Genomic DNA, 26,475 nt, shown 5'->3' on the forward strand with positions numbered 1-26,475 from the left:
GTGGTACAGTTTGATCCTCAAACGAAACCATTTTCAAATTAGGGGGAATCCTTTTTTTGCGCGCTAATCTTTCTTAAAGTAAGATAATATAGGGAAAGAGGATCTTTCCAGTCACACACCAAGCATAATGAATTCCTCAGGAGATTATATTAAGCAGGTCCATGAACTTGAGCCTAAAGACAGGCTTCCTGTTGTATCGATAGCTTTGCTTTTATTGAAATTGAGAAAATGAAGAGAAAGGAGACCAACTGGATCGGCCTGCTAATGCTCACTTGGTGGATGATCCTCGTAGCAATTGGCAGCCTTTTCGCGATTGTATCATCTGATGACTCTGGTTTGCTGCCTGGATTTCAGATGCAAGGGCAGGGCTTCCATTGCATTTATAGCCTCTCATTGATGTGGTTCAGAAAATGCTAGTTTCACTTACTCATTAGAACGCCCTTAAATCTAGTCATCATTTGAGCAAAGCTAAGACTTGGCATTAAAGGGCTTTAATGCGAACCCTTGCTAAAACGCAGTCATTATTATAACAATTCACATAAAAAATAAAAAATAAGTTAACATTTGTTGAGATGAGACTTGAGCTGGTACAGTGGAGTAATGGGTGGATTCAGAGGGGGAAGTAGATAGTTGAAAGTGATTTTATAACTTCCGTTAGCGAATAATGTCATCCCCTCATTTCACAGTGATTGTCAATTAGTTACAGCCAGGTAACTTAGAAAGGGTAGTGAGTGAGGTAGGTTAGTGCCTTATTTGTATTTCTTCATCATCACAAAATGTATTTCTGTTGTAGTCGGGTTTTTCCTTCTCCATTAGCATCATGGTACAAAAACAGTATAGCCAATTCATTAAGTCAACACTAATCACACACAATTCTGAACTAAAGAGAAAGGTATTGTGCGAGTTAATTCAGGCAATTGCATATCAGCATCTTCATGATTCTGTCACGCAAATCAAAAGCGGACCATTGGAGACGGGCATCCTTGAGACATAGGTCGTTATACGCACAAACACAGCAAAGTTGGAATTCCAGGTTTTCACACGTGAAATAGTTTGATGATGATGTTGTTACAGTAGTGTGTAAGAGGTTGTAAGTAGTGGCTGTCAACATCGTAAGGCGGGTGCGCCGTATCCCGGGGGTTACTGCTTGGGAAAGTAACCTATGGCTCATTTCAAGCGTGTGTGTATATATATATGGCTTGGAGATAAAATGAAATTGTGCAACTATTTAATATGTTGATACATGAATTGTGATTACTGCATACGCAATGCCAAGACAGTATTGATGCTGAAAGGGTTGGGTCCAGTATATGTAGAACACAATTTTAACAACTATTTACAGTTAGGGTATCACGCCAACAAACCCTGATGTGGTTGTAAATCTTTAAATAATCCTTTATATGGAAGCTCATTAAACGATCTATGTTCATTGTTGAGACACTCTATAATGAAGAGCCACAGAACGAATTTAACCCAAAGTACCCATTTTACCCCGAAACTCTAGCAAAACACCCAGAGCAATTTGTTTGGGTGAGTGGTAAGAATGGGCAGAAGTATAGGCGCTTTTTTTCCTCGCTAAGTGCCGTCTGCACTGAAGGTAAATACGTTGGTATCCTTGTTTGCACTATTTCTTGACATTTTTACAGAATAACTTGGTTTTGTACATTGTTTTGAAACCATTATTTAGGACAAAATGGAAGGCAAAATGAGCCTCAACACTCTTAAGTATCTGCAGGAGAGAGACCAATTATAAGTGGTCCATTATGTTTAGATAGGACAGGCTCTGGCATTATTATTTAATAGATCTTTATCAAATCATCAAACATCACACAGCGACATAAAACATGCTCAAGAATTAGCTTTTGTCTGGAGAGCGGGTTTGGCGGTTATGTGGAATTTTGTCTTAAAATGTATGATGTGGCTCTCACTAGAAAAAATCTAAATATTTCTGCTTTTATGGCTTTTTGTGTCAAAAAGGTTCCCGACCCCAGGTCTACTGTTTGGTGTATTTAGTATCATCCCTCACAGGAAGCTAGCTGATTCATATTGTTGTTTTGTACATATATCAGTTAACTAATATTTTTTCTCATTTTTTGTCCAGGTTTCCCTGAGCATTTATAAAAGATGTCCACAATGGTTTACGCCCGGGAAGAGAAGCTCGAAAAGCTCTCTCAAGAAGAGATCATCTCCAACACCAAACTGGTGATCCAGGGTTTGGAAGCCCTCAAGAATGAGCACAATTCCATTCTCCACAGTCTCCTGGAGACAATCAAGTGCCTGAAGAAGGACGAGGAAGCCAACCTGGTCCATGAGAAGTCCAACCTGCTGCGCAAGTCCGTGGAGATGATTGAACTGGGCCTCGGGGAAGCTCAGGTAACAATGGCTGAATAATAATAAACATTTCTGATTTGTTGGGTTTTATTTCAATAAAATGCTTACCTTGCATGGTAGGTGATGATGGCCCTCTCCAATCACCTGAATGCCGTGGAGTCTGAGAAGCAAAAGCTAAGAGCACAAGTCAGGAGGCTTTGCCAGGAGAACCAATGGTTACGGGACGAGCTGGCCAACACCCAACAGAAGCTGCAAAAGAGCGAGCAGAGTGTCGCCCAGTTGGAGGAGGAGAAGAAGCATCTGGAGTTCATGAACCAGCTCAAGAAATATGACGAGGATGTCTCCCCTACTGTGAGTAGCAGACGCGTTTCATGGGATGATTCCAAATTCCAAATTGAGCCCTTATTAGATAATTGTCTCTGTAAACTCAATGTGTAAATAAAATAGAAATAATATAGAACATAAGACAGTATGTGAGTCCATGTGCAAACACTTTTTCTATCTCCCTCTGCCCTTGGCTCTTTTTGTCACGCTGTCCCTCTGACACTCTGCCTGTCTCTGAACATGTTTCCTTTCTCTTTCCCTCTCTCTATATCTTTATCTCTTCATAACAAACTGCACTTACAGGACTGTCTCAGAAAATTAGAATATTGTGATAAAGTTCTTTATTTTCTGTAATGCAATTAAAAAAACAAAAATGTCATACATTCTGGATTCATTACACATCAACTGAACTATTTCAAGCCTTTTATTATTTGAATATTGCTGATTTTGGCTTACAGCTGAAAAAAACTCAAAAATCCTATCTCAAAATATTAGAATACTTCCTCAGACCAAGTAAAAAAATAATTTTATAACAGCAAAACTAAATCAAACATTTGAAAATGTCCATTGATGCACTCCGTACTTGGTTGGGAATCCTTTTGCACGGATTACTGCGTGGCATGGAGGCAATCAGCCTGTGGCATTGCTGAGGTGTTATTGATGCCCAGGATGCTTCGATAGCGGCCTTCAGCTCATTTGCATTTGTAGGTCTGGTGTCTTTCATCTTCTTCTTAACTATACCCCACAAATTTTCGATGGGGTTCAGGTCAGGGGAATTAGCAGGCCAATCAAGGACAGTGATGCCATGGTCAGTGCACCAGTTACTGGTGGTTTTGGCACTGTGGGCAGGTGCCAGATCATGCTGGAAAATGAAATCCTCATCTCCATAGAGCTTTTCAGCAGATGGAAGCATGTAGTGCTCTAAAATCTCTTGATACACAGTTGCATTTACTCTGGACTTGATGAAACACAGTGGACCAACACCAGCAGCTGACATGGCTCCCCAAACCATTGCTGACTGTGGGAACTTCACACTGGATTTCAAGCAACTTGGATTTTGCTCCTCTCCAGCCTTTCTCCAGACTCTGGCGCCTTGACTTCCAAATGAAATGCAAAACTTGCTTTCGTCTGAAAAGAGGACTTTGGACCACTCTGCAACTGTCCAGTGCTTCTTCTCCATAGCCCAAGTCAGACGCTTCTTCCGTTGTCTTGAGTTCAGAAGTGGCTTGACCATGGGAATACGGCTATTGTAGCCCATTTCCCGGACATGTCTGTGAACTGTGGCTTTTGATACCTGGACTCCAGCTTCAGCCCACTGTCTTTGAAGCTCCCCCAAATTCTGGAAGCGGCTCTTCTTCACAATTTTGTTAAGGCTGCGGTCATCTCTCTTGGTTGTGCAGCGTTTCCGGCCACATTTTTCCCTTCCAACAGACTTTTTGTGGATATGCTTTGAAACTGCACTCTGTGAACAGCCTGCTCTTTGAGAAATTTCTTTTTGTGTCTTACCCTCCTGATGGAGGGTATCAATGATGGTCCTCTGGACAGCAGTCAGATCAGCAGTCTTCCCCATACTTGTGATTTAGTTTACTGAACCAAGCTGAGTGTTTTTAAGGCTCAGGAAACCCTCGCAAGGTGTTTCGAGTTAATTAGATGATTCCGGTGATTAGTTGAATAGCCTACTTGTATACTTTTTCATGATATTCTAATATTTTGAGATAGGATTTTTGAGTTTTCTTAAGCTGTAAGCCAAATTCAGCAATATTAAAATAATAAAAGGCTTGAAATAGTTCAGTTGATGTGTAATGAATCCAGAATGTATGCCATTTTTGCTTTTTTAATTGCATTACAGAAAATAAAGAACTTTATCACAATATTCTAATTTTCTGAGACAGTCCTGTACATTAAACTTTCATATTAATGCCAGCGCCTCAAACTATTGTATAGTGGGCCATTTGCTGCCCTTGTGACCATAGTTAGAGACCGCTGGTTTAAGATAAGTGAAGGAAAAATGTTTAAAGCATAGGTCTGTAAATGTGTTCTTTTTTTTTATTGTGCTATGAGTTCTTGTCATTTCTTTGTTGTATGACTGGACTCAACATCACCTTTCACGTGTTATTTATATCTAACTTTTCATCACTATTAGCTGGAGGAAAAGGACAAAGAAGCACCAAAGGATTCTCTTGATGATCTCTTCCCCAATGATGAAGAGGAAACTGGCCAAGGAAGTAAGATGAGGAGCATTTTAGCAGAGACATTACATGGCAGTATAGTTTCTCAGATTGGATTTTTGAATGCTTATTGTATTTTTGCCCCGTAGTGCAACATCAACACAACAGCGCGGCAGTGGCGGCAGCCCAGCAGGGCGGATACGAGATCCCAGCTCGTCTGAGGACGTTACACAACCTGGTGATCCAGTACGCTTCTCAGGGCAGGTACGAGGTCGCTGTGCCTCTCTGCAAGCAAGCTCTGGAGGACCTGGAGAAGACATCCGGACATGACCACCCCGACGTAGCTACCATGCTCAACATTTTGGCTTTGGTGTACAGGTCCGAACTATCCCAATCTTTTCTAGAAGTGTGTCATTTTGTTTGTGAACCGGCTCCTTTTTGTCACCACAGGGATCAAAACAAATACAAAGAGGCTGCACATCTTCTCAATGACGCTCTGTCCATCCGAGAGAAAACTCTGGGAAAAGACCATCCGGCTGTAAGAACAAGACATGTTCATGTTCATTTAGATGCATTCACAAAAGATGTGTTTCTGAATTGTTAAACATTCTAACTGGGATTTTCAATCCTGCCTGCCAAACCAAAATATTAAAAAGAAAATGACAACATGTATAAAATGGTCCCCCAGTGTTCCTTTGTATAACGTCTTCTTCATAAAAATAATTTTTATGAAATAATCTGCGCTTAAGGCTAACATTCAAATAACTGGCTAAATTTTTCTGTAATCGCCATTATTTTTTATCCTGTATTCATTTTATTTATCAAGATATTTATCGAATGTAATCCAAAAGAAACTCTGGGTTTTCAATGCAGATGATTAAATTTAGTGCAATAATAAGGGACATAATATACTAGTTTTAATCCTCAGTGTTTTAAAACCAAGTTCATGAAATAGTCTAATAATAAATCAATATAAAATGAAATATATCACATGTAGATGTCTGTCATGCATATCGTCACTGCTACTCTGCTACAGAGTTATCTCCATTTTTGAATGTTCGCAATGAAAAATTTAAACCAGGGTTCCTGCAGATCCTTGAAAAGTCTTAAAAGGCATTACATTTATTATTCTATAGAGTATCTTAAATACAATTTTTGAAAGTCTTAAAAATGTGAAAAAATTAATAAGATTTATATTTGTTTGAACTAAAAAGATTTAGTTGAAAAGTCAATTAGTTTATTATTAATAGTTTTCTGCCAGATTTGACCCATGATCCGGGATGTGCTGCAAACATCCCTTTTATGTATTTCCATATCCAAAATTGCTTCGTATTTCAGATGGACCAAACTGTGATTTAAAAAAAACAAAAACATTTGTTTAAAAGTGACTCTAATCCATGTGCTGTTTTTTTTTGTTTGTTTTGTTTGTTTTAACTGTGTTTTTTTGCGACTTGGTCCTAAATTTGATTTCAAAAGGCTTTAAAAAAGTCTTAAAAGTCTTGAATTTGACCTACCCTTGGCGCTAGGAACCCTGTAAACATAAAAAACTGCTCACAAATGGAGGTACATTTTTTTTAAATAGCAGATATGAAATAATACGGTATGGGATAAATTGAATCATTTGACTTCAGAAAAGCATGTTTGCATATGACAAAAAGCATAGTTCTCTCAAAAAAGTGGTATATTTGATATCGTTTTGGTGTTTTTTAATTTAGGTTGCTGCAACACTGAACAACCTGGCTGTACTGTACGGAAAGCGGGGGAAGTACAAGGAGGCAGAGCCGCTGTGCAAGAGGGCCCTCGAGATCAGAGAGAAGGTAGGTTACGTCCCCGACCGCTGAACAATTAGCTCGTTTTGGTGGGAAGATTTCCAAACCGTATAAATTCGATATTTATAAAAGGCAAGAAGGTTTTAATTGTCTTAAGACACACAACATCTGGGGGAAAGGAATTATTGGCTACTAGTCTTGGGGTAAAATTGTTACTTTGTTAACAAAGAGAGCAAAATGCAGAAAAGAAGTACACTCATAATTTCTTGTTTTCCTCCATCAGGTCCTAGGAAAAGATCATCCAGATGTGGCCAAACAGCTGAACAACTTGGCCCTGTTGTGCCAAAACCAAGGCAAGTACGAAGAAGTGGAATACTACTATTGCCGTGCCCTGGAGATCTACGAATGCAGGCTGGGCCCCGACGATCCCAACGTGGCCAAAACCAAGAATAACCTGGTGAGTAAATATCGTAATTGTGACGGAAAACGATTTCATATGAAAACAGGTGAATCATTTGATTGTACTCTCAGCCTAATGGTCTTGCCTTCTTCTTCTCCAGGCCTCCTGTTTTCTCAAACAAGGGAAATACAAGGAGGCTGAGATTCTATACAAAGAGATTCTGACGCGTGCCCACGAGAAGGAATTTGGATCTGTAGATGGTAAGGACGTGATGACGTTCCGTGGCAATGAAGAATGTCAACTTAGAATGGGTTTACAGTAGACTCCCGAGATATGACGTAAGAGGTGGGGATTGCAAAATGAAATTGCTGTATAGCTGAGGATAGAAATCTATGGTAATTAGCTCCAAATCCCTCGTAGCCTTGATAAAAACATTAAAGAAAACAAAATAGTGTATTGTAAATGCTACTAGGGCTGTACGACTTTGGAAATAAACCTACCGTAATTTCCGCACTATAGGGCGCATCGGGTTATAGGGCGCACCCCCAAAAAATAGTTTTTGGTCCTATATCTTCCATAGATAAGGCGCACCGGATTAAAAGGCGCTACAATGGGAACGTGGACAAAACAGTCAGATGGTTCAGTCCAACTGATTACCCCCTTAACATTCCCAAAGCTTGCAAAGAAGCAAATACGTGTCGTAGACACGTGCAGATGCGGTGTCCGTACGATGTCACTCAAATGCATCGTTCCAAATATCATTCGGAAGGTTAAAGTCTTGGGATTCAAGAAATGCCAACCATTCCTTAGTTTCTATTTTCTTTTTCGCTCGCAACTTTACTGTGCATATGACAATAAACACTTGGAATTGAGTTTAATTTAAAAAAAGACACTCCATTCCATCCATTATCTGCACCGCTTATCACAGAAACATCGAGTTCAGGCTGAAAAAAGATACAGGGAAAATATATAGCCGGAGTTGCTCACCGAAGTCGTTGTGTTCAATAATAATGTGCAACCATGGTCCTCTTATATCCGTGAGTTTAGTAAATCCAGGAGAGTAAAATATTTATAAATACAGCACAGAATAGTAAAATACTGTTTTCTCTATGCCGTCAACCAAACTTGCTATTCACATTCATCTTTTTTGGCCAATTGCAGGCTTTGTTTTGCCCCTTTAGCCTATGCCAGCCTGTAAATGATAAAAATGATCCGCCCCCTTTACCTCCGAATAACTTTAGCCAATAGTGATCGATTCAAATGATGATTGACACATTGGTCAGCCAATGAAACGCCGGTAAATAAATCCCAGCATACACCGCGTTGGCGTTCGGGGGGAAATCGAGTCGGCGGCTGCTTGCTTTAGTTGCAAGACTTTGCGACGTAATATTGATCCATATATAAGGTGCACTGTATTATAAGGCGCATGGTCAGCTTTTAAAAAAAAAAGGCTTTTAGGTGCGTCTTATAGTGCGGAAAATACGGTAATTGCGATTTTTCAGACCAGTATTGCAATTTCGATAGGATGTTTTATTTTAAAAGAAAAGTAAGCATTTTTGGTGCTGTTTTTTTTTTTCTTTTCTATGCGAGTACACAACCACCTGTACTCGGGTCAATATGACCAGAGTACACAACCGCCTGTACTCGGGTCAATATGACCTGCCACTGTGTTGTTTGAAACTCATAAAAATCCCCTGAAATGGTATTTGATTTAACTTTAAATGTTCTTCTCTTAGATCAGTCCCAACAGTAGAAAAGCGGGATTTTGTTTTATTCATATTTCCACAAAAGCTGTTTAAAAAAAAAATACAAAAATGGGCCTTAAAATTAGGACAACACGAGGGTTGATCATATTGACATGCTTTAAGGAGACAGAAATTAAAACTGATTTGAAAACCTTTACTTCTGAGGTGATTGTCATGCTTTTAAAAGATGTTTTTGTTTTAATTGCCTGCTTATTTTAAAAAAAAGTCTCGAGGGTCAACTACTTACGGCCATGCAACCTAGCGAATGTAGCCTTTTGTGTGTCTTCTTCATATTTCTTGATGACCTTAAGCTTTGTTACCATGGTTATAGTCTTCTTACTTTTAGCTTCATAGCGAATAGAGTACGAACATATTGTATTCCTGACTAAGCACACGAGATTCTGAACTGAAGGAGAAAGGCATTGTGGGAGATAGTTCAGCCAGTAGCATTTTTATGATGTCGCAAACGCATACCAATGGCAGACCAGCATCTATCAGTCACCTTAGAGAAATCATTCACACAAACAGGGCAAGGTTTTTAGGTACGCGAAATAATGTGTGGTTGATGTATAGTGAGCAAAATGTTGTGAGGCGGGGGACGCTGTATCCCGGTGGTCTACTGTTCGTGATTTGCCTTTTTAGAGGTTTTATTTGTATGTTATACCTACTATTTATCTCACACCAGTGAGGCGTGATGGACAGATGGTTAAAAAGTGGACGATGTTCTAAACAGGATGCCTGCCTTCACCGATCAAAGGACTAAGAGTCTTTTGGAGAAATAAAGACATTGTTGGTCTGAAATCTGGCAATTGCATTCTCTTTGGCTGCGACTGAACATCTGAGGAATTTTTATCTTTGGCGAATATATCAGACATGTTTATCCTTCAAGATTTTTCAGATTTATCGCAAACATTCAAGGTTGAAAGCAACGGCACCAGCATGGCTCGGCCACAGTTTATTTCTCACCTATTGAAAAAAGCTTTCAGCCACATCTATATAATTTCTTCTTTTCATCTGTTAGTCTATTCATATTTGTAATACTGCACACGGCTTATGCTGCTGATTGAGCCTCCACTCTTGCAGGACAAGCCGCTGCGCTCAGCTGGTTCAATGCATCATGAATAGTTGATTAGCTGAGCCTCAGATGGCGTGTATGAATTCCATTTTGCTTTGAGCACTTTGTGGAACGTCTACCTTGTGTGTTTGTGTCTGCAGCTGAGAACAAACCTATCTGGATGCACGCTGAGGAAAGAGAGGAGATGAGCAAGGTGAGGGTCTCCCTAAAAATAACATGACACTTTTTGAAAACCCTCGAGTCAGCATAAAACTCCTTTGGGCAAGTCATTATTCAATGTAAACAAATACAAAATCCGGTCGATCCGGTTGATACAGCTCCTGCCCTTCTCATTTGTCCTTTTTCTTTTACTTCCAGGGCAAGCACCGAGACAACACGCCGTATGGAGAATATGGCGGCTGGTATAAAGCCTGTAAAGTCAACAGGTGAGTCACAGGTACTGAGCTCATTTCAAGCATTTAGGATCTGCAGGCACAAGCTAGCCCCCTAAAAAGACTTCGGTAGCCCGCAGACTACTTCTGAAAATAGGAAAGACCGTGATGAGTCATTGTGATTTTCTAGGATATGTCAAGTCAAGTCATGTTTATTTGTGACGCCCTTAATCACAAAGAGTCTAGAAGGGCTGCACAGATCAATGACTATTGCAAACTACAAACTATTATGACACCATCCCATCATCTAAAACCTACATGAGGGCAAATAATACATATTATCAACATGAAATATAGGTTATGCATATGCTATAGAATAGAAGTGTGTTTTAAGCTTAGATTTAAACATTTCTACTGAGGTTGCAGATCAGATCTCAGGGGGAAGAGAGTTTAGTGTGGCAGATTCCTCCATCGGAAGATATAGTTGAGTGTCATCTGCGTAGCAATGGGAACTGATATTATACTTGCAAATAATCACCTGATGGAAGCATGTAAAAAAGGGGGCCAAGTACTGAACCCTGCGGAACACCACAGGTAACACTCAAGGGTTCAGATGTCATTTCACCATATTTAACACAGTGTGTCCTATCTGAGAGGTAGGATCTGAACCATAAGAGGACGGTTCAGTGTCTTTAAATGCATGTATTTAAAGACACTGAACCGTGTGTCCTATCTGAGAGGTAGGATTGCAAAATTATTTAGAAAATTAGCCTATTTTCAAATGGTTCAGTGCTCTTATACAAGGCTGATGTTTTAGGGGTTTGTTAAACCTAGTAATAATCATAATAACATAGTAATGGCACAAGTTATTTTAGAAATGCATAAGAAATGTTTAGCCCTTCGCTCTATTCAGTCATAAAAGTTAACTCTCTGTTGATTTATTCAAGAGATTCAAGATTGTTTTTCTGGTTATTAACATATAAATGACAATGACATTTTCCCTGCAAAACTAGGCCATTTGAAAGAAGCGTGTCGGTTTCTTTTCCCCGCAGCCCTACGGTGAACACGACACTGAGGAACCTCGGAGCTCTGTACCGCCGTCAAGGCAAACTGGAAGCTGCCGAGACCCTGGAGGAGTGCGCTGTGCGGTCCCGTAAACAGGTGAGTCACAGTTTTGAAAAATCGTAAACGTTGATGCTAATGTTAATATTTCAGCCCTTCTTGTTATTGCCACTTTTTCAAATCTGAAAGAAATTTATCTTGTGATTTCCCCCCCCCTCTTTTATCTTGCTTTGGATCCAGAGCAACACAGTAAGTTCAAATCGTTCTCTAAACATTGTTCCCCTTTCATAGGCATAGAATATCATATTGCAAATTGTTTTGCATAACAGTTCACATTAGCAAAAGTGCATGAGTATTTAATATCAGGTAAAAAAATTCAATCTATGAAATAGCACGTTGCTATTCATTCCTACACTTCGTGAGACTTTCTGTCGACATTATCCCCTTGCTATGTTCCAATTTGCCCTTTCCGCTCATTTCTTTTTCTTGCCTTTGTGTTTCTTCTCTTCAGGGCATGGACCCCATCCACCAGAACCGCATGGTGGAGATCCTGAAGGACGGAGAAGGCGACAGGCGAAGGAGCAGGGAAAGCCTGAGCAGCGTCAAGTACGAAAGTGGCTCGGAAACTGGCGAGGAAGTGAGTATGGGCGTGGAGTGGAGCGGGGTGAGTACACATCCACTTGAATTTACTTTGATACGGTCAGTGGACCTCGTTGGAAGAACAAGACTGCAAGTGATTGGATAGAACCTTGTTGTAAACCATTATTGAAAAAAAAACATTAACCAAGTGATAGAGTCTGGCACTAGCATCGTTCTTGTTCTTCCCCTGAGGGTTTACAGAATATTGAGTCGAAAGATAAAGCTGATTGAGTGTCTTGGCTATTTGACAGCGTTTTGTATTTTTGTTGTTGCACCGTCTCACTTAATACGTTGTTTTGTTTGCGTCGCTTCTGCACCAGTCGAGCTGGAAAGGCATTGCCACTGGTTCATGCTTTAGTCTCAACAATTACAGATGTATTTCTAATATATGTTCTTCCTCACTGGTTTAAACATGCATGCAGCCGTGCACTAAACCCATAAACATGCACACTAATGGACTTTGTGTTAACTCCATGTGTGTTTTTATTGAGTCACTTTACATGGAGGGAATTTGGGGCTTTGTGGTAACACTTGTGTGCGTGCTTCTTGTCTGTATGCAAATGGCTTTGGGTAATGTGATGTATCTTATTCAATTAGTGTGACCTAGTATTGCTTCGTTCACTCATAGTGTAAGCTGCACTACCAAAGAAAATGTTATGACTTTGGCTGAAAGATTTTGAGCATTTTAAGTTTTTTTCTGGTTTTGCTTTGTTCTAATGAATGAAAAGAAATATATTTAAAGAGGCAAAATTGTCTTATTTAAGTTTATATTCCTAATTTCAAGTAATGTTTTCTACTTAGGTTAGAATCAAATATTTAAGATAATTGAGGTGCAAGGTAAAATAAATTTCCCTATTATTTTCTTAAAAGAACAAGTTAAAACATCTTAAAACAAGAAAAATTGATTTTTAAAAATGAGCATTTACTTCTGACAATAAGGTAGGAAAAATAATCTTGCCTCATTGTCAGGAATTTGCTCATTTAAGTATATTATTTTTGTTTTACGGTATTTTATCTTGAAAAAAAGTAGCTTAGAAATAAGCCAAGTTGTTTATGAAAAAAATGAGACATTTTAATACTCTTTTAAAAAATATTTTCTTCCACAATGAGAAAAAAAATGCTTTAACTAGATTACAAAATCTAGATACGGTGAGTTTGCTGCTTTCAAGTACAAATTTTCTATTTTTCTAGAACAACAAATGGTAAATGGTCCGCGCTTATATAGCACCTTTCAAGTCACTGAAGACCTCCTAAAGCGCTTTACAATGTGCTTCAGACTTAGCCGTTCACACACACTCACATACTGATAGCGGTGACAGCCATGCAAGGGGTAAAGTGTCTTTCCCAAGGACACTTCGATATTTACCTCTGAGGACCTGTAAGACGAGCGCTCTAGCTCCTGAGCTACTGCTAGTGAAAAAAAGCATACATTTTGAAAGAATTACATTTATATTACTATTGTTATTGGTACTATTCAATCATATACATTTTGTAGTTTTTATTGCATAAAAAAGCTCAACCCAGTGGAAAAAAATTATGCTAATTTTATATATAAGTATATGTATAATATAATTTTATTTTGGTTTTAAGAGATGTTAACCTATTTAACTAATAAAACAAGAGAACATCCTCCAAATAAGGAAGATTCTTTTCTAAAAAGGGGGTAGACAAGTTTGCTTGTTCCAAGACTTAGATTCTAAGTAATCTGTTCTATCCCCATGAGAAAAAATACATTAAATGCAAAATTGTATACCACCTTTTAGATAAGTTTCCTTATTTTTAAGTACAAATTATCTTATTTTACTTGGTAAAAACAAGATCAAGTACTTTAAAACAAGAAAAAATTCCCTTAAAATCAGGAAATGGGGCAAGATTTTATTTTTCGCAGTGTGGAACCTTCTCGTCAGTGTCAGAGTGATGATGAATGTTATAAAACAAACATCCCCATTTTCTCGAAAACAGCCTTTTAATTTGGTTTGCGCTGAGGTCACTGAGTAGAATCGAATTCTACTCTTGCTGCAAAATGCTTCTTGTCTGCTTGCATGCTTTTTTCCCCTATCCCCTTTTTGTGTTACTAACCTTGACTGTTGCCATGACAACCAATCAGCCTGTCAATCCAAATTCTTTTCTCATATTCAGTGGATTGTACTCTCCCTTCACGTCTTTGTTGAAAAATCTTGGTCGGGTTGGTTTGTAGTTAAGTGCAGGGAAAGTGAGGACTCAAAAAACAACGTGTCTGCGTGGACGAAATCCAAAACGTTACAAAATCTGATCTTGATCCAATGTAGTGCTGCATCTTTGCTGAGTTGAGAATGTGCCGTCACTCAAAAAAAAGCTGAGTTAAGGCAGCTGAAAATGCAGACTCACTGCATCTAAAACAGGAAGACCTGAGTGCATCGTCATAGTTGGCTTGCACCATTTGCATATCAAAATCCGTCCTGTCAGAAATTTTATCCGAGCAGTTACAGATATACAAATAGTTTTGATCAACCTTCACATGTATTTCAATGAGTACTGGTACTCTTCAGTTGTTCCTAGTAGTAATACCAAGAACTAGACTTTTCTGTCATTTCTATATACAGTAGACCCAGGATAGGACATTACTTCACTGTGAAGTGGGGATCGCAAAGGAAAATTGTCATATAGCTGAGGATACAAAACTATGGTAATTTGCAAATGTGTTCCTAACACCAGGTGCGTCAGATTTAAATATTAAAATAAGAAAATAGGATATAGAAGGTACTACTTTTGTGTAATTGATGTGCATATGATTGAATCAAACATACATGTAAATAAATTGTATTTATCCTTTGTGTGTTGTGACTTGAGCCGGTATAGTGGAGTTAGCGGGTGGATGTTAATTAAGATGTTAATTAAGATGTTAATACTTCATTTTGCAAAAATTGTCAGTCTTTACGAAGCACGACACATTCTGAACCAAATGAAGAGAATTTTCGTGTTTCCGTGACTCAATCCAATAGCGGATATTAGAGACGCAACTTGTCATATGCAAGAACACTGCAAAATTTGAATTAAAAAAGGTTTTGGGGCAAAACAATTTGCTTTTGATGTAGTAGAGTGGGTAAAATTCTGTAAAGAGTTAAAAGTTGTAAGACGGAGACGCTGTATCCCAGGGGCCTACTCTTCTTTGTCAAAAGTTAAAGCCTTAACTCTCAAAGCAGCTTCAAAGTGAAAGTTAACCCACACTTGGTCCGTATAAATATGTTTTCTACTCTTCAAGAAGTCTACGCATTTTGATTAAAATGAAACGTTTAAGGCTAAATGGACCTGTTTCCATCAATCTTTGCAGATGGGCCAACTTAAAAGGCTGCCGATTGAAGATTATAGTATAATATGTTGCCACCCTCAAATTATTTAGATGAGTAGAGGCATTATAACATGCTTTAAAGTTTTAACTCGAGTTAAAGTAACTTTAAATCTTGAGTTAAAGCATTAAAACTTTGTAGTCACAGTAGAATGGGAATCACGAGAACTCGTTACGATTACAGGACCATAAAATACGGTTTGGGCATTCCCTAGGGTTGACTTCTGCTTTAAAGCTTTAACTCGAGAGTTAAAGCTGCCCTAATTTTTGAGATTAAAGCTTTGAAATACGCTTTAATGAGTCAATGTTTTTTTGGAATTTGTTTGGGTTGACCTTCGCTTTAGAGTTAAAGCACTCAACCTTAAGAGGCAAGCAAGAATTTCTTTAGATGAGTTGAGGCCCATAAAATATGTTTAGGAAATCCTTTGGGTTGACTTTCGCTTTAAAGCTTTAACTTGAGTTAAAGTAACTTAAAATCTTGAGTTAAAGCATTACATTTTTTGTAGTCACACTAGAATGGGAATCACTAGGACTCGTTACGAGTAGAGGACCATAAAATACTGTTTGGGCGTTCTCTAGGGTTGACTTCTGCTTTAAAGTTTTAACTCAAGAGTTAAAGGAGCTTTAATTTTGGAGTGAAAGCCTTAAAGCTTTGAAATAGGCTTTAATGAGTCAATGTTTTTTGGAATTTGTTTGGGTTGACCTTTGCTTTAAAGCTTTAGAGTTAAAGCATTCAACCTTAAGAGGCAAGAAAGAATTTCTTCAGATGAGTTGAGGCCCATAAAATATGTTTAGGCAATCCTTTGGGTTGACTTTTGCTTTAAAGCTTTAACTCGAGTTAAAGTAACTTTAAATCTTGAGTTAAAGCATTACATTTTTAATAGTCACACTAGAATGGGAATCACTAGGACTCGTTACGAGTAGAGGACCATAAAATACTGTTTGGGCATTCCCGAGGGTTGACTTTCGCTTTAAAGCTTTAACTCAAGCAGCTTTAATTTTGGAGTTTTTTGTAGTTTGTTTAGGTTGCCCTTCGCTTTAGCATTCTACCTTTAAAGGCAAGCTAGGTGAGTCACAAAATGTCTTTAGAGGTGTTGAGGCCCAGAAAAATAGGTTTACGAACTCCTCTGGGTTGACTAATTTAAAACCTTATCACAAGAGTTAAAGCACATCTAAACCCAGAGTTAAAGCGTTGAAAGCCTTTGAAGGCAAACTAGAATTTGAGTCACAAAATAGACAAGTAGCGGACCATCAAACATGTTTTTAGCAAATTCTTAGGGTTGACTTTCGCTTTAAACGTTTAACTGGAGAGTTAAAGCAGCTTGAAATTTTGAAAGGACACTAAAAGGTGAGTCACCAAGACTCTTGAGAAGCGTAGAGGACTATACTGCATATTTAGGAATTCCTTAGATTTGACTTCCGCTTTAACGCTTTAACTCAAGAGTTAAAGCAGCTTTGAATCCCGATTTAAAGCATCAAAGCACAAAAGAGATGAGTCACAGTGACTTTTTGCCTGTTTATTTCGACGATCATCTTTGACTTTCTCGTAGAGAGAACCGATCCGAAAATACGTGGGAGGTTCCGCTATCAATATCTCGGAGCACTTAATTAATCGAATAACTCGAATGAAGCCATTTAGGGCCAGTTTAAACCATTTCAAGTTCAGACCAACCTGGAGATGATCGTTTTACAACCTCTGCCCTTTTTGTGTGTCTTCTCTTTCTCTTTTATCAGGCCTAAAACCATCGAGATTATTCCTCCATCCCCTCCTCTCCCCTTCTCAACCAATAGCTAAAGGATATGTCTTGTTGTCCCCGCCCCCTCAAAGAGAGCCCCGCCTCCCTCAAAGAGAAAGCCCCGCCTCCCGACTGAGTTCCCGGGACGTTTTGGTCTTCATCTTCGCTCCTATTTCTGGTTTTTCCTTCTTTTCCTTTCTTTTTGCTCCCCCTTTTCCCCTCTCTCTCATTTTCCGGGAAACTTTCTCATTTGTTTGTGACCTCAGCCTAACTCCGCCTTCTCAGATTTATGTGTAAAAAGCCAGATTATGTCTTCATGTATTGATATCGAGTGACACTTTGTTCAAAAATCATTGACTTGCAGTCGTGTCAACGTTATTAGTGTTATTGTTTTTTACGCGGGTATTTTTCGTGGTTAGCTCGAACAAACGCTTAAAAAGTCACGGTACGCCATTGTTTCACTTTTGTATCGAATTGCAGCGCTTTTTTGTTTCGTCGGAGGTTTTAAAACAAAATAATTTTTTGTGCTATTTTGTTTACATTTCTCTATGCGTTTTTGGAACAAATCGCCTACTTTTATGTCAATGTTGCCGTGGTAACCCTCTCTTGCAGTTCTTATTTCTGACGTGTGCGACCTTGTTCTTTGCACCCTTTTGTGTTTGTGTGCAAAAAGAAAAAAAATATATATATATATAAAATGGGCCAGGAGACCAACTAGCAGACATACATTACAATATTTCTCTTTTATTTTGTCAAATGCCCAAAATTCAATTATCGGATCATTTATTTGTGCAAAGTCACTATTTAAAACCGGCACATTGGTGAAAATGTTTTTTACTTTTTACCCCCTTTTACCCATCGAATTGAGCGTTAACAAGTGTATTCGTGCAATGAGTCTCAATTTAATAACTTGACAGTGGTGAAAATGTATTTTGATTTTTTTTCCCTCCCTTAATATTAATTTTATGAACGCTAGTGAATATATTTGTGTCGCATCGGTGAAAATGTGTTTTTTTTGTGGTTCTTAAAGGGGAAAGAAACCCTTTAATTCAATGAATTGATGAGTTACTTAAGTGTTAACGAGTGAATTTGTGCCGGGAATCCCAATTTTAAAATGGGACTCGTGAAAATGTCTTTTTCCCCCTTTAAATTCAATTAATTGTGCGTTGAGTATGGCGGCACGGCGGCGCAGCGGTTAGCGCGTGTGCAGCACAGTTCTGAGTTCATGAGATCGAACCTCCTGTGTGGAGTTTGCATGTTCTCCCCGTGCTCCCACATTCCAAAAACATGCATGTTAGGTTGATTGGCCGGTCCAAATTGTCCCTAGGTGTGAATGAGTATGTGAATGGGTGTCTGTCCCTGTGTGCCCTGCGACTGACTGGCAAGCAGTTCAGGGTGTCCCCTGCCCACTGCCCGAAGATAGCTGGGGTGGGCTCCAGCACCCCCGCGACCCTACTGAGGATAAGCGGTGCAGATAATGGATGGATGGATGGAGTCTTAACCTGTATAGTTGTCTGAAGAGTCACAAATGAAAAACGTCACGTCAGTTAGAATATTCATTTTCACCCTAAACTCAATTAAGCGTTATCGAGTATATTCGTTCAAAGGGTCACAATTTAAAATGTCACTTTAGTGAAACTGTTTTATTCCCTTAATTTGCTATTTTAATCCAATTTATAAACGTCCTATTAGCGACTTTATTGGCTTTTTCCCCTTCAATTCAATTGATTAAACGTTAACCAGTATATTAATGCAAAAAGTCAGATTTTAGGAACATGGTGGGGTTTTTTTCCCTCCTTTTTAAATCAATGAACTGAGCGTTTCCAAGTATATTTGTGCTAAGAGTCCATCACACGGGTTTATTTGTTTTATATAGTTCCCTTCAATGAATCGATGATTGACTAAGACAGCACAGCGGCGCAGTGGTTAGCGCGTGTGCGGCACAGTTCTGAGGTCATGAGATCGAACTTCCTGTGTGGAGTTTGCATGTTCTCCCCTTGCTTGCGTGGGTTTCTTCCGGGCTCTCCGGTTTCCCCCCCCCCTTCCGAAAACATGCATGTCAGGTTAATCGGCTGGTCCAAATTGTCCCTATGTGTGAATGAGCGAGTGAGTTGTCTGTCTCTGTGTCCCCTGCCCACTGCCTGAAGATAGCTGGGATGGGCTCCAGCACTCCCGCGACCCTACTGAGGATAAGCCGTGCAGATAATGGATGCATTATTGACGAGTTTATTTATCGAACACGCAATTTCAAAATGTTTTTCCCCCCCACCATTTAATTCAATAAATTGAGTGTGCAAAATGTCCCAAAATAAAAATATCACATCGTAAAAACATTTTTTTTCCCCTTAATTTAAATAATTGATGAGTTTATTTATGCAAGGAGTCACAATTGAAAAAAAAAAGGGCAATCTAACTCCTTTTCTCTCCTAATTGAATTCATTGAACGTTAACGAGTATATTTGTGTGAAGAGCCCCAATTTAAAGATTTGACATAGGTGAAAACGTCTTGTTCATTTTATTGAGAAGAATTTTTGTGCTAAGTCCCACTTTAAACATGTCACACTAGTAAAAATATTCGTTTTTCTCTCCTTTTCTTTCAATGGAGCAACAACGAGTCTATTTGTGTAAAAAGTCCCGATATAAAAATATATTGGTGAGAATGTGTCCGTTTTTTTCTCGAAAGCGTCGTCGGTCGTACCCGCGATGCGTTCACTTCCCAGATATTGTATCGGTTCTTCATTCCTTCTCCGTTTTGACTCCGCGTCACATAAATGGGATATTAATAACGTCGTATTAGTGGAATGCTTATTTATTGACATATATCTCGATAGCGTGACTTCAAAAAAATTGCATTCAGTAGTTGTAGTCTGGCATCCTATTTACCGATTGTTGCTATCTCAAATAAAGTTTTTTCCATTTGTCACCTTGCTCTTTTCCGTTTTTATGTGAAAAGATGATTTCGGGACACCACATTTTGGGGTTTATTGTGAAGGAACAGAAAGGAAGTACGAGTGTACAATGTTTACACTGCAAAATGAATTATTTAAAAATCTTCGGAACATTTGGAAAAGGGGCGGGGCCAGGTGGAAACAAGGGACACTGGGGACAAGAGTGGAACCAAAACAACTAAGTGTTATTCGGAGTATTGTTTTTTCCAGTTCATCATATATATCATATATATGCATATCTATGTTTTTAGTTAAGCATACATATTCATTCTTTTATCAAGATCATGTTTCTTGGTTAAAAAAAAGAAACTTTTACCTAGTTCAGTGTTTTTCAACCAGTGTGCCGGGGGAAACTAGTGTGCCGTGAGACCTCGTCTAGTGTGCCGTTGGAATTTGTCCAATTTTATCTTTCCAAAAAATCAGCCCATTATTCAGTATTTTTTGCTATCTTCAGATGGTAAACTGTAATATTCATCAATATCAGTTGGTGGCAGTCGATTTTTATATACTTTTTATAAACTCATCAGGTAGCACAGTACCTTTAATAACTTAATTTGGTTTAACGAAGTGGTTTAAGATTGCAAACATTAATAAAGAACATCATTCTTTTTTATCATAAGTATTTTCTTCTTTTTAAATACTAATGATCTATTTATGAGGTAGTACAGTGAAACATTTTCGACGAACTTTGTGGCTCAGAACTTTTTTATGAATAAAAGTGTTCCTTGGTTTAAAAAGGGTTGACTAACACTGGCCTAGTGGATGGTGGATTGTTATATTTTTTTGTAATTGCAGTGGAACCTTTTTTTAAAATGAGCAAAATAATATACCGTGTGCTAGAAGTGTTCCAAAAAGAATCTGCATTTGTAAAAGATTTTATATTAAAATAATTGAAAACATGAAGGAATGTAAACTTTGGCATCAATATCAGATTTTGTTAGTGTTTTCCATTCAAAAGTGAATTTTTTTATAATCTTAAAGTGTTACTTTTCATGAGACCTCAAAGACATCATTATTATTTATTATTTCACACATTTTTGCTTGACGATATTTGGTAGAAAGAAAAATGCTATCCATTTACGTACATCAATTTAGTTCACTTCCATTACTGACATATATTCTTTAAAAAAAATACTTGAAAAGATATCGTCGCACCGATATCAATAAGATGTATGTCCATATTTAAAAAAAAAAATATTTGTTTGCATCACTAGAATGTTTGCAATGATTTAAGTTCAAAACTGAGAAACCTTTTTTTTTTTAAAAAATGAAATGAAATGAAATGATCTGCATTTATATAGCGCTTTTCAAGTCAATGACTTCCCAAAGCGCTTTACATTGTGCTTCACATTTCCCAATAGCGGCCGTGATCTGTGCAGCCATGTAAGGCACTAACCTGCTTATTGGGGGTATTAGGGGTTCAGTGTCTTACCCAAGGACACTTCGGCATATAACACGGACAAGCCGGGATTCGAACTGGGATCCCTTAATCCTAAAACGATCGCTCTACCTCCTGAGCTACTGCCGCCCCAGTAGTTCATAGATGGAGTTTTGCAGACAGTATTATAGGTCAAATTAAAATAGCTTGAAATTAGAAACTTGTTATTATGTTTATATATATATATATATATATATATATATATATGTATAATATATATAGAGAGAGAGCAGTAAGGTAAAAAGACACGGTGAAAAAGAGACAGAGAGAGAAAAAGAGAGCAGTAAGGTAAAAAGACACAGTGAGAAAGAGACAAAGAGAGAGAGAGAGAGAGCAGTAAGGTAAAAAGACAGTGAGAAAGAGACAGAGAGAGAGAGAGCAGTAAGGTAAAAAGACACAGTGAGAAAGAGACAGAGAGCAGTAAGGTAAAAAGACACAGTGAGAAAGAGACAAAGAGAGAGAGAGAGAGAGCAGTAAGGTAAAAAGACACAGTGAGACAGAGACAAAGAGAGAGAGAGAGAGCAGTAAGGTAAAAAGACACAGTGAGAAAGAGACAGAGAGAGAGAGAGAGCAGTAAGGTAAAAAGACACAGTGAGAAAGAGAAAGAGGCAGAGAGAGAAAGCAATAAGGTAAAAAAAGAGAGAGTGAGCAATAAGGTAAGAAGACACAGACAGAAAGAAAGCAAGAGAGAGAGAAGAGAGAGCAGTAAGGTAAAAAGACACAGTGAGAAAGAGACAAAGAGAGAGAGAGAGATGAACCCCGTTAAATTGGAAAAAAAATATTAAACATAAAATAAGCCCTCAAAAAAACTCTCAATTATGTTTTTATTTACCGTACCTTATTATAAGGCTCACCAACAAACATATTTATTGTGAAAGGTTTTTCCTTATTTAAAGTACACCAGACTATAAGCCATGTGAAATTGAAAGTATAGTTAGAGTAAGGTTTGCCAGCAAAATGTAAAAAAAACAAAACAGAATATTAATTTTAGGAAATCATGGTTATCTTTTAAAGAAGCATTTCGTTCTAATATTGCATTTCTGGATTTATTTACCCTATTTTCAGTCTGTAAGGCTCACCGATTGATAAGGGTCTTTCGGTGCGCCTCATCTCTTCTCGTTCCATTTTTGAACGGCAACTGGATGTTTTTGCTGTGCATCTAGCGCCCCCTATGGGCTACTTGAGAACTGTCGTGCAACTTTGGTGTGGTGTGCAGGACGGCAGCGGCGCCCTTCAGCGCAGCGGATCCCTGGGAAAACTGCGAGACGTTTTGCGACGAAGCAGCGAGATGCTCGTCAAGAAGTTGCAAGGGAACGGGCCGCCCGAGCCTCGGAGCACCAAGTAAGATCGTAAAGGGACAGTGTGGAAAATAGTTCATGTGAATAAAACACTATTGATTTAAATAATAAGCGGAAAATTACATGCACTGACTCAGAAAAATGACTTGTAGGTTTAGAAATGTGTAATTATGTCACACAACTTGAAGAATCCATCAGCTATCTTGCTACTACAGCAGCCCAAATAAGGATTTTGCCAAGCTAGCTTGTCCCTGTGGTGTTTTCAGAACTTAAGAGCCTCCTAGCACACACCACTTGGTCGTCAAGTCTCATCCATTTGGAATCTTTTTTTCCACTGTTTCCTTCTCCAGCAACTAATACACTTGATTGCAGGCTATGGATTGTCGCTGTTGTTAGTGTTATCTGCTCCTGCTTAATCCTTTAGTGTCACTCGCCTTCCACAACTGAACGTCGTTGAGGAATCTTCAACTTTTTTTTCCACGGTTTCCATCTCTAGCTACTCCTATAGCCACTTGGCTGCAGGCTATGGCTCACCACTATTCACTGTATAAGTTCCATGTTTATGGAATCTTGTGGGGTTTTTCCACAGTTTCCCTCTCTAGCCACTAATGTTAGCCACCGGGCTGCAGGCTATGGCTCACCTTTAGCCGCAAATTTTATTGTTCGCCGCTCCTGATTAGTCCTAATGTCACTTGCCTTTCAAAGCTGAATGTTTGGTTATATAATTTAGGCAGCTTAAACTTTTTTACCCACTGTTTCCTTCTCTAGTCATTGATTTTAGCCACTTGGCTGCAGACTATGGCTCATGACAAGTCGTGATTGTTACTTTTCCAGCTTTGGCCTTTACTGGTGTTACTCGTGTCCTACACCTGATTGGTGCCTAGTCCTGCGATTCATTTTCCTTTTAAATTTTTTTTCCACTGTTTCCTTCTTTAGTTGCTTATGTCAGCCACTTGGCTCGCCGCTAGCCGCTATTGTTAGTTCCTCCCTGGAAATAAAGCTTGCCTTCTCCTTTAGTGTTTCTTATTTTTCACAGCTGGTCTGTCATTTACCTGTCTACCTTCTTTTCCCACTGTTTCCATCTCTAGCCTCTAACGTTAGACATTTGGCTGCAGGCTATGACTCGCCGCTCATTATTGTTAGCTCCTCCCTGGAAATTAAGCTTGCTTTCTCCTTTAGTGATACTCATTTTTTACAGCTGGTCTGTCATTTACCTGTCTACCTTCTTTTCCCACTGTTTCCTTCTCTAGCCTCTAACGTTAGACACTTGGCTGCAGGCTATAACTCGCTGTTTATTATTGTCAGCTCCTCTCTGGAAATAAAGCTTGCTTTCTCCTTTAGTGATGCTCATTTATCACAGCTGGTCTGTCATTTAACTGTCTACCTTCTTTTCCCACTGTTTCCTTCTCTAGCCTCTAACGTTAGACACTTGGCTGCAGGCTATGACTCGCTGTTTATTATTGTCAGCTCCTCCCTGGAAATAAAGCTTGCTTTCTCCTTTAGTGATGCTCATTTATCACAGCTGATCTTTAATTTAACTGTCAACCTTCTTTTCCTACTGTTTCCTTCTCTAGCCTCTAACGTTAGACACTTGGCTGCAGGTTATGACTCGCCGCTCATTATTGTTAGCTCCTCCCTGGAATTGAAGCTTGCTTTCTCCTTTAGTGATGCTCATTTATCACAGCTGGTCTGTCATTTAACTGTCTACCTTCTTTTCCCACTGTTTCCTTCTCTAGCCTCTAACGTTAGACACTTGGCTGCAGGCTATGACTCGCTGTTTATTATTGTCAGCTCCTCCCTGGAAATAAAGCTTGCTTTCTCCTTTAGTGATGCTTATTTATCACAGCTGATCTGTCATTTAACTGTCTACCTTCTTTTACCACTGTTTCCTTCTCTAGCCTCTAACGTTAGATGTTTGGCTGCAGGCTATGGCTCACTATTTATTATTGTTAGCTCCTCCCTGGAAATAAAGCTTGCTTTCTCCTTTAGTGTTGCTCATTTTTCACAGCTGGTCTGTCATTTAACTGCCTTTTCTTTTCCCACTGTTTCCTTCTCTAGCCTCTAATTTTAGACACTTGACTGCAGGCTATGACTCGCTGCTCAATATTGTTAGCCGCTCCCTGGAAATAAAGCCTGCTCTTGCAATTTTTTACTGGCCTTTTCTAGTAGCTTCTCCCACTAGCCACTCAAGTTAGCCACTTACGCCAGCTTGAACCAGCTCCAGCTATTGGCTCTTTTCAGCCGCTCCAGGTTTATTTTGCCTGATGTTTTTTTTGTTTTTCCTGGGGGGAATCGCACCCGCTTTCTTGTCCTGTCTTTTCCCGAAATTCTCAAATGATGGAGTTTTGCCGAATGCTCTCTTTCGGGCTCCTGTGGTGCATCTACTTCTAATGCATACCCTTCAGCTCTGTCCTAAGTTACAATGACCTCTAATGGAGAATATTTACACACTGTCACTTAAAAAAAAGATAGGAAGCATTGTCGGACTTGTAACCGTTTTCCCCGCTTAACAGTATGAAACGAGCAGCTTCTTTGAACTACTTGAACAAAACGGGCGATGACACATTCCAGGTGAGCTTACCATTTTATTTTGAAGGGGTTTTCGGTCAAGCGGGGTCAGGTTTTCGTTTTTAACCAGGTTTGGATTTCAGACCCGGAGCGCTAACAACCTGCGGGTGAGCCGAGGTCTGAGCTCCAGCACCACCAATCTTTACTCCGGGAACTGAACCCAAAGACGTTTCCGCCCGTCGTTGGCAACCAAAGACATTTTTTTTTCGGCGTGATCGTCGGAACCGTAAGGCTACGTTATAAGCTCCTTTCTTGTGCCATTTGTTTTTTCGTCAAGAATTTAGATACACCTGGGGTGGGCAAGCTGAGGCTTGTGGACCACACACACGACCCCTTTTTTAATCGTGTATGCCAAATGAAAATGCTAAAAATAGAAATGTTTAAAAAAAAAAAAGTATGACTTCTATTGAATTGTTGCCTTGGTGCCAGTTTGTCCCCAGTGTCCCTTTTTTCCTGCAGACTGCCAAATTTATGTGGCCCAACCCTGGTCCATACAAAAAATAATGATGAATTACCCTATTGGCAGAAAATAAATCCTCATTTTAATTATATTTTGTTCTCATTTTAAGATCTTTTTTTAATTAAATTGCTCCTAGGATGCTTTTTTTTTCTTATTTTACTAGAAAAACAAGTCAAATGATACCAAACGAAGACGTATTATGATCTTTTTAAAAAAGGAATGTTTTATTCTCAATGCTGTAAGATTTGTGTGCTGATAAGAAAGGATTTTTTTTATGTCAGCATCGGTCAAAAATAAATCTCTGTATTCCAACTTGAAACTGTTTACACTCCAATATGATCAGCATAGATTTGCACGATGCTTCTTGTGTGTTTTGAATAACCATGATTTTATTATTATTAGCAATGTGATTTTCATGAGTGGACACAGTGATTGTTTCGGTTCATGGCTTTCAACTTGGGAAGATTATGAATTAAAATTGTCATGGCTATCTTCCTGTTTCGTCATGGTTTGAATTTGAATTTGGGACCATCCCTATGCTATAAAGACACGGTGAGTAATATTTAGTGCCTCCTAGTGGTACAAAACATAGCAAGCAGAAATACATATACTATTATCTCATCTCATCTCATTAGCCGTACCGCTTATCCTCAGTAGGGTCGCGGGGGGGCTGGAGCCCATCCCAGCATTCATCGGGCAGTGGGCAGGGGACACCCTGAACTGGTTGCCAGCCAATCGCAGGGCACACAGGGACAGACAACTCATTCGCTCATTCACACCTAGGGACAATTTGGACCGGCCAATTCACCTGAAATGCA

The 26,475-nt window shown here is 38.9% G+C and overlaps 1 protein-coding gene across 5 annotated transcripts in view; it reads left to right on the forward strand.

Moving 5' to 3' along the window:
• klc1b (kinesin light chain 1b) overlaps positions 1–26,147 on the forward strand; it is a 33,834-nt gene extending 7,687 nt beyond the window's left edge. For 2 of the 5 annotated variants that reach the window (XM_088352076.1, XM_088352077.1), the window contains exons 2-16: positions 2,102–2,373; positions 2,452–2,682; positions 4,799–4,880; positions 4,973–5,201; positions 5,274–5,361; positions 6,539–6,640; positions 6,876–7,049; positions 7,153–7,252; positions 9,953–10,005; positions 10,170–10,237; positions 11,236–11,344; positions 11,757–11,909; positions 22,548–22,672; positions 25,143–25,200; positions 25,281–26,147. In XM_088352076.1, the coding sequence (XP_088208202.1) occupies positions 2,125–2,373; positions 2,452–2,682; positions 4,799–4,880; positions 4,973–5,201; positions 5,274–5,361; positions 6,539–6,640; positions 6,876–7,049; positions 7,153–7,252; positions 9,953–10,005; positions 10,170–10,237; positions 11,236–11,344; positions 11,757–11,909; positions 22,548–22,672; positions 25,143–25,200; positions 25,281–25,355 (1,896 nt within the window). In that variant the 5' untranslated portion in view covers positions 2,102–2,124 and the 3' untranslated portion in view covers positions 25,356–26,147. Of the gene's footprint in view, positions 1–2,101; positions 2,374–2,451; positions 2,683–4,798; positions 4,881–4,972; positions 5,202–5,273; positions 5,362–6,538; positions 6,641–6,875; positions 7,050–7,152; positions 7,253–9,952; positions 10,006–10,169; positions 10,238–11,235; positions 11,345–11,756; positions 11,910–16,943; positions 17,217–22,547; positions 22,673–25,142; positions 25,201–25,280 lie in introns of those variants that run through there. The other 3 variants (XM_088352078.1, XM_088352079.1, XM_088352080.1) reach the window with 3 other exon arrangements.
• The last annotated feature ends 328 nt before the right edge of the window (positions 26,148–26,475 follow it).

This window comes from Urocampus carinirostris, chromosome 13, assembly GCF_059441175.1.
Source record: "Urocampus carinirostris isolate Australia breed hairy pipefish chromosome 13, RoL_Ucar_1.0, whole genome shotgun sequence".
In the NCBI taxonomy this organism is placed as follows: domain Eukaryota; kingdom Metazoa; phylum Chordata; class Actinopteri; order Syngnathiformes; family Syngnathidae; genus Urocampus; species Urocampus carinirostris.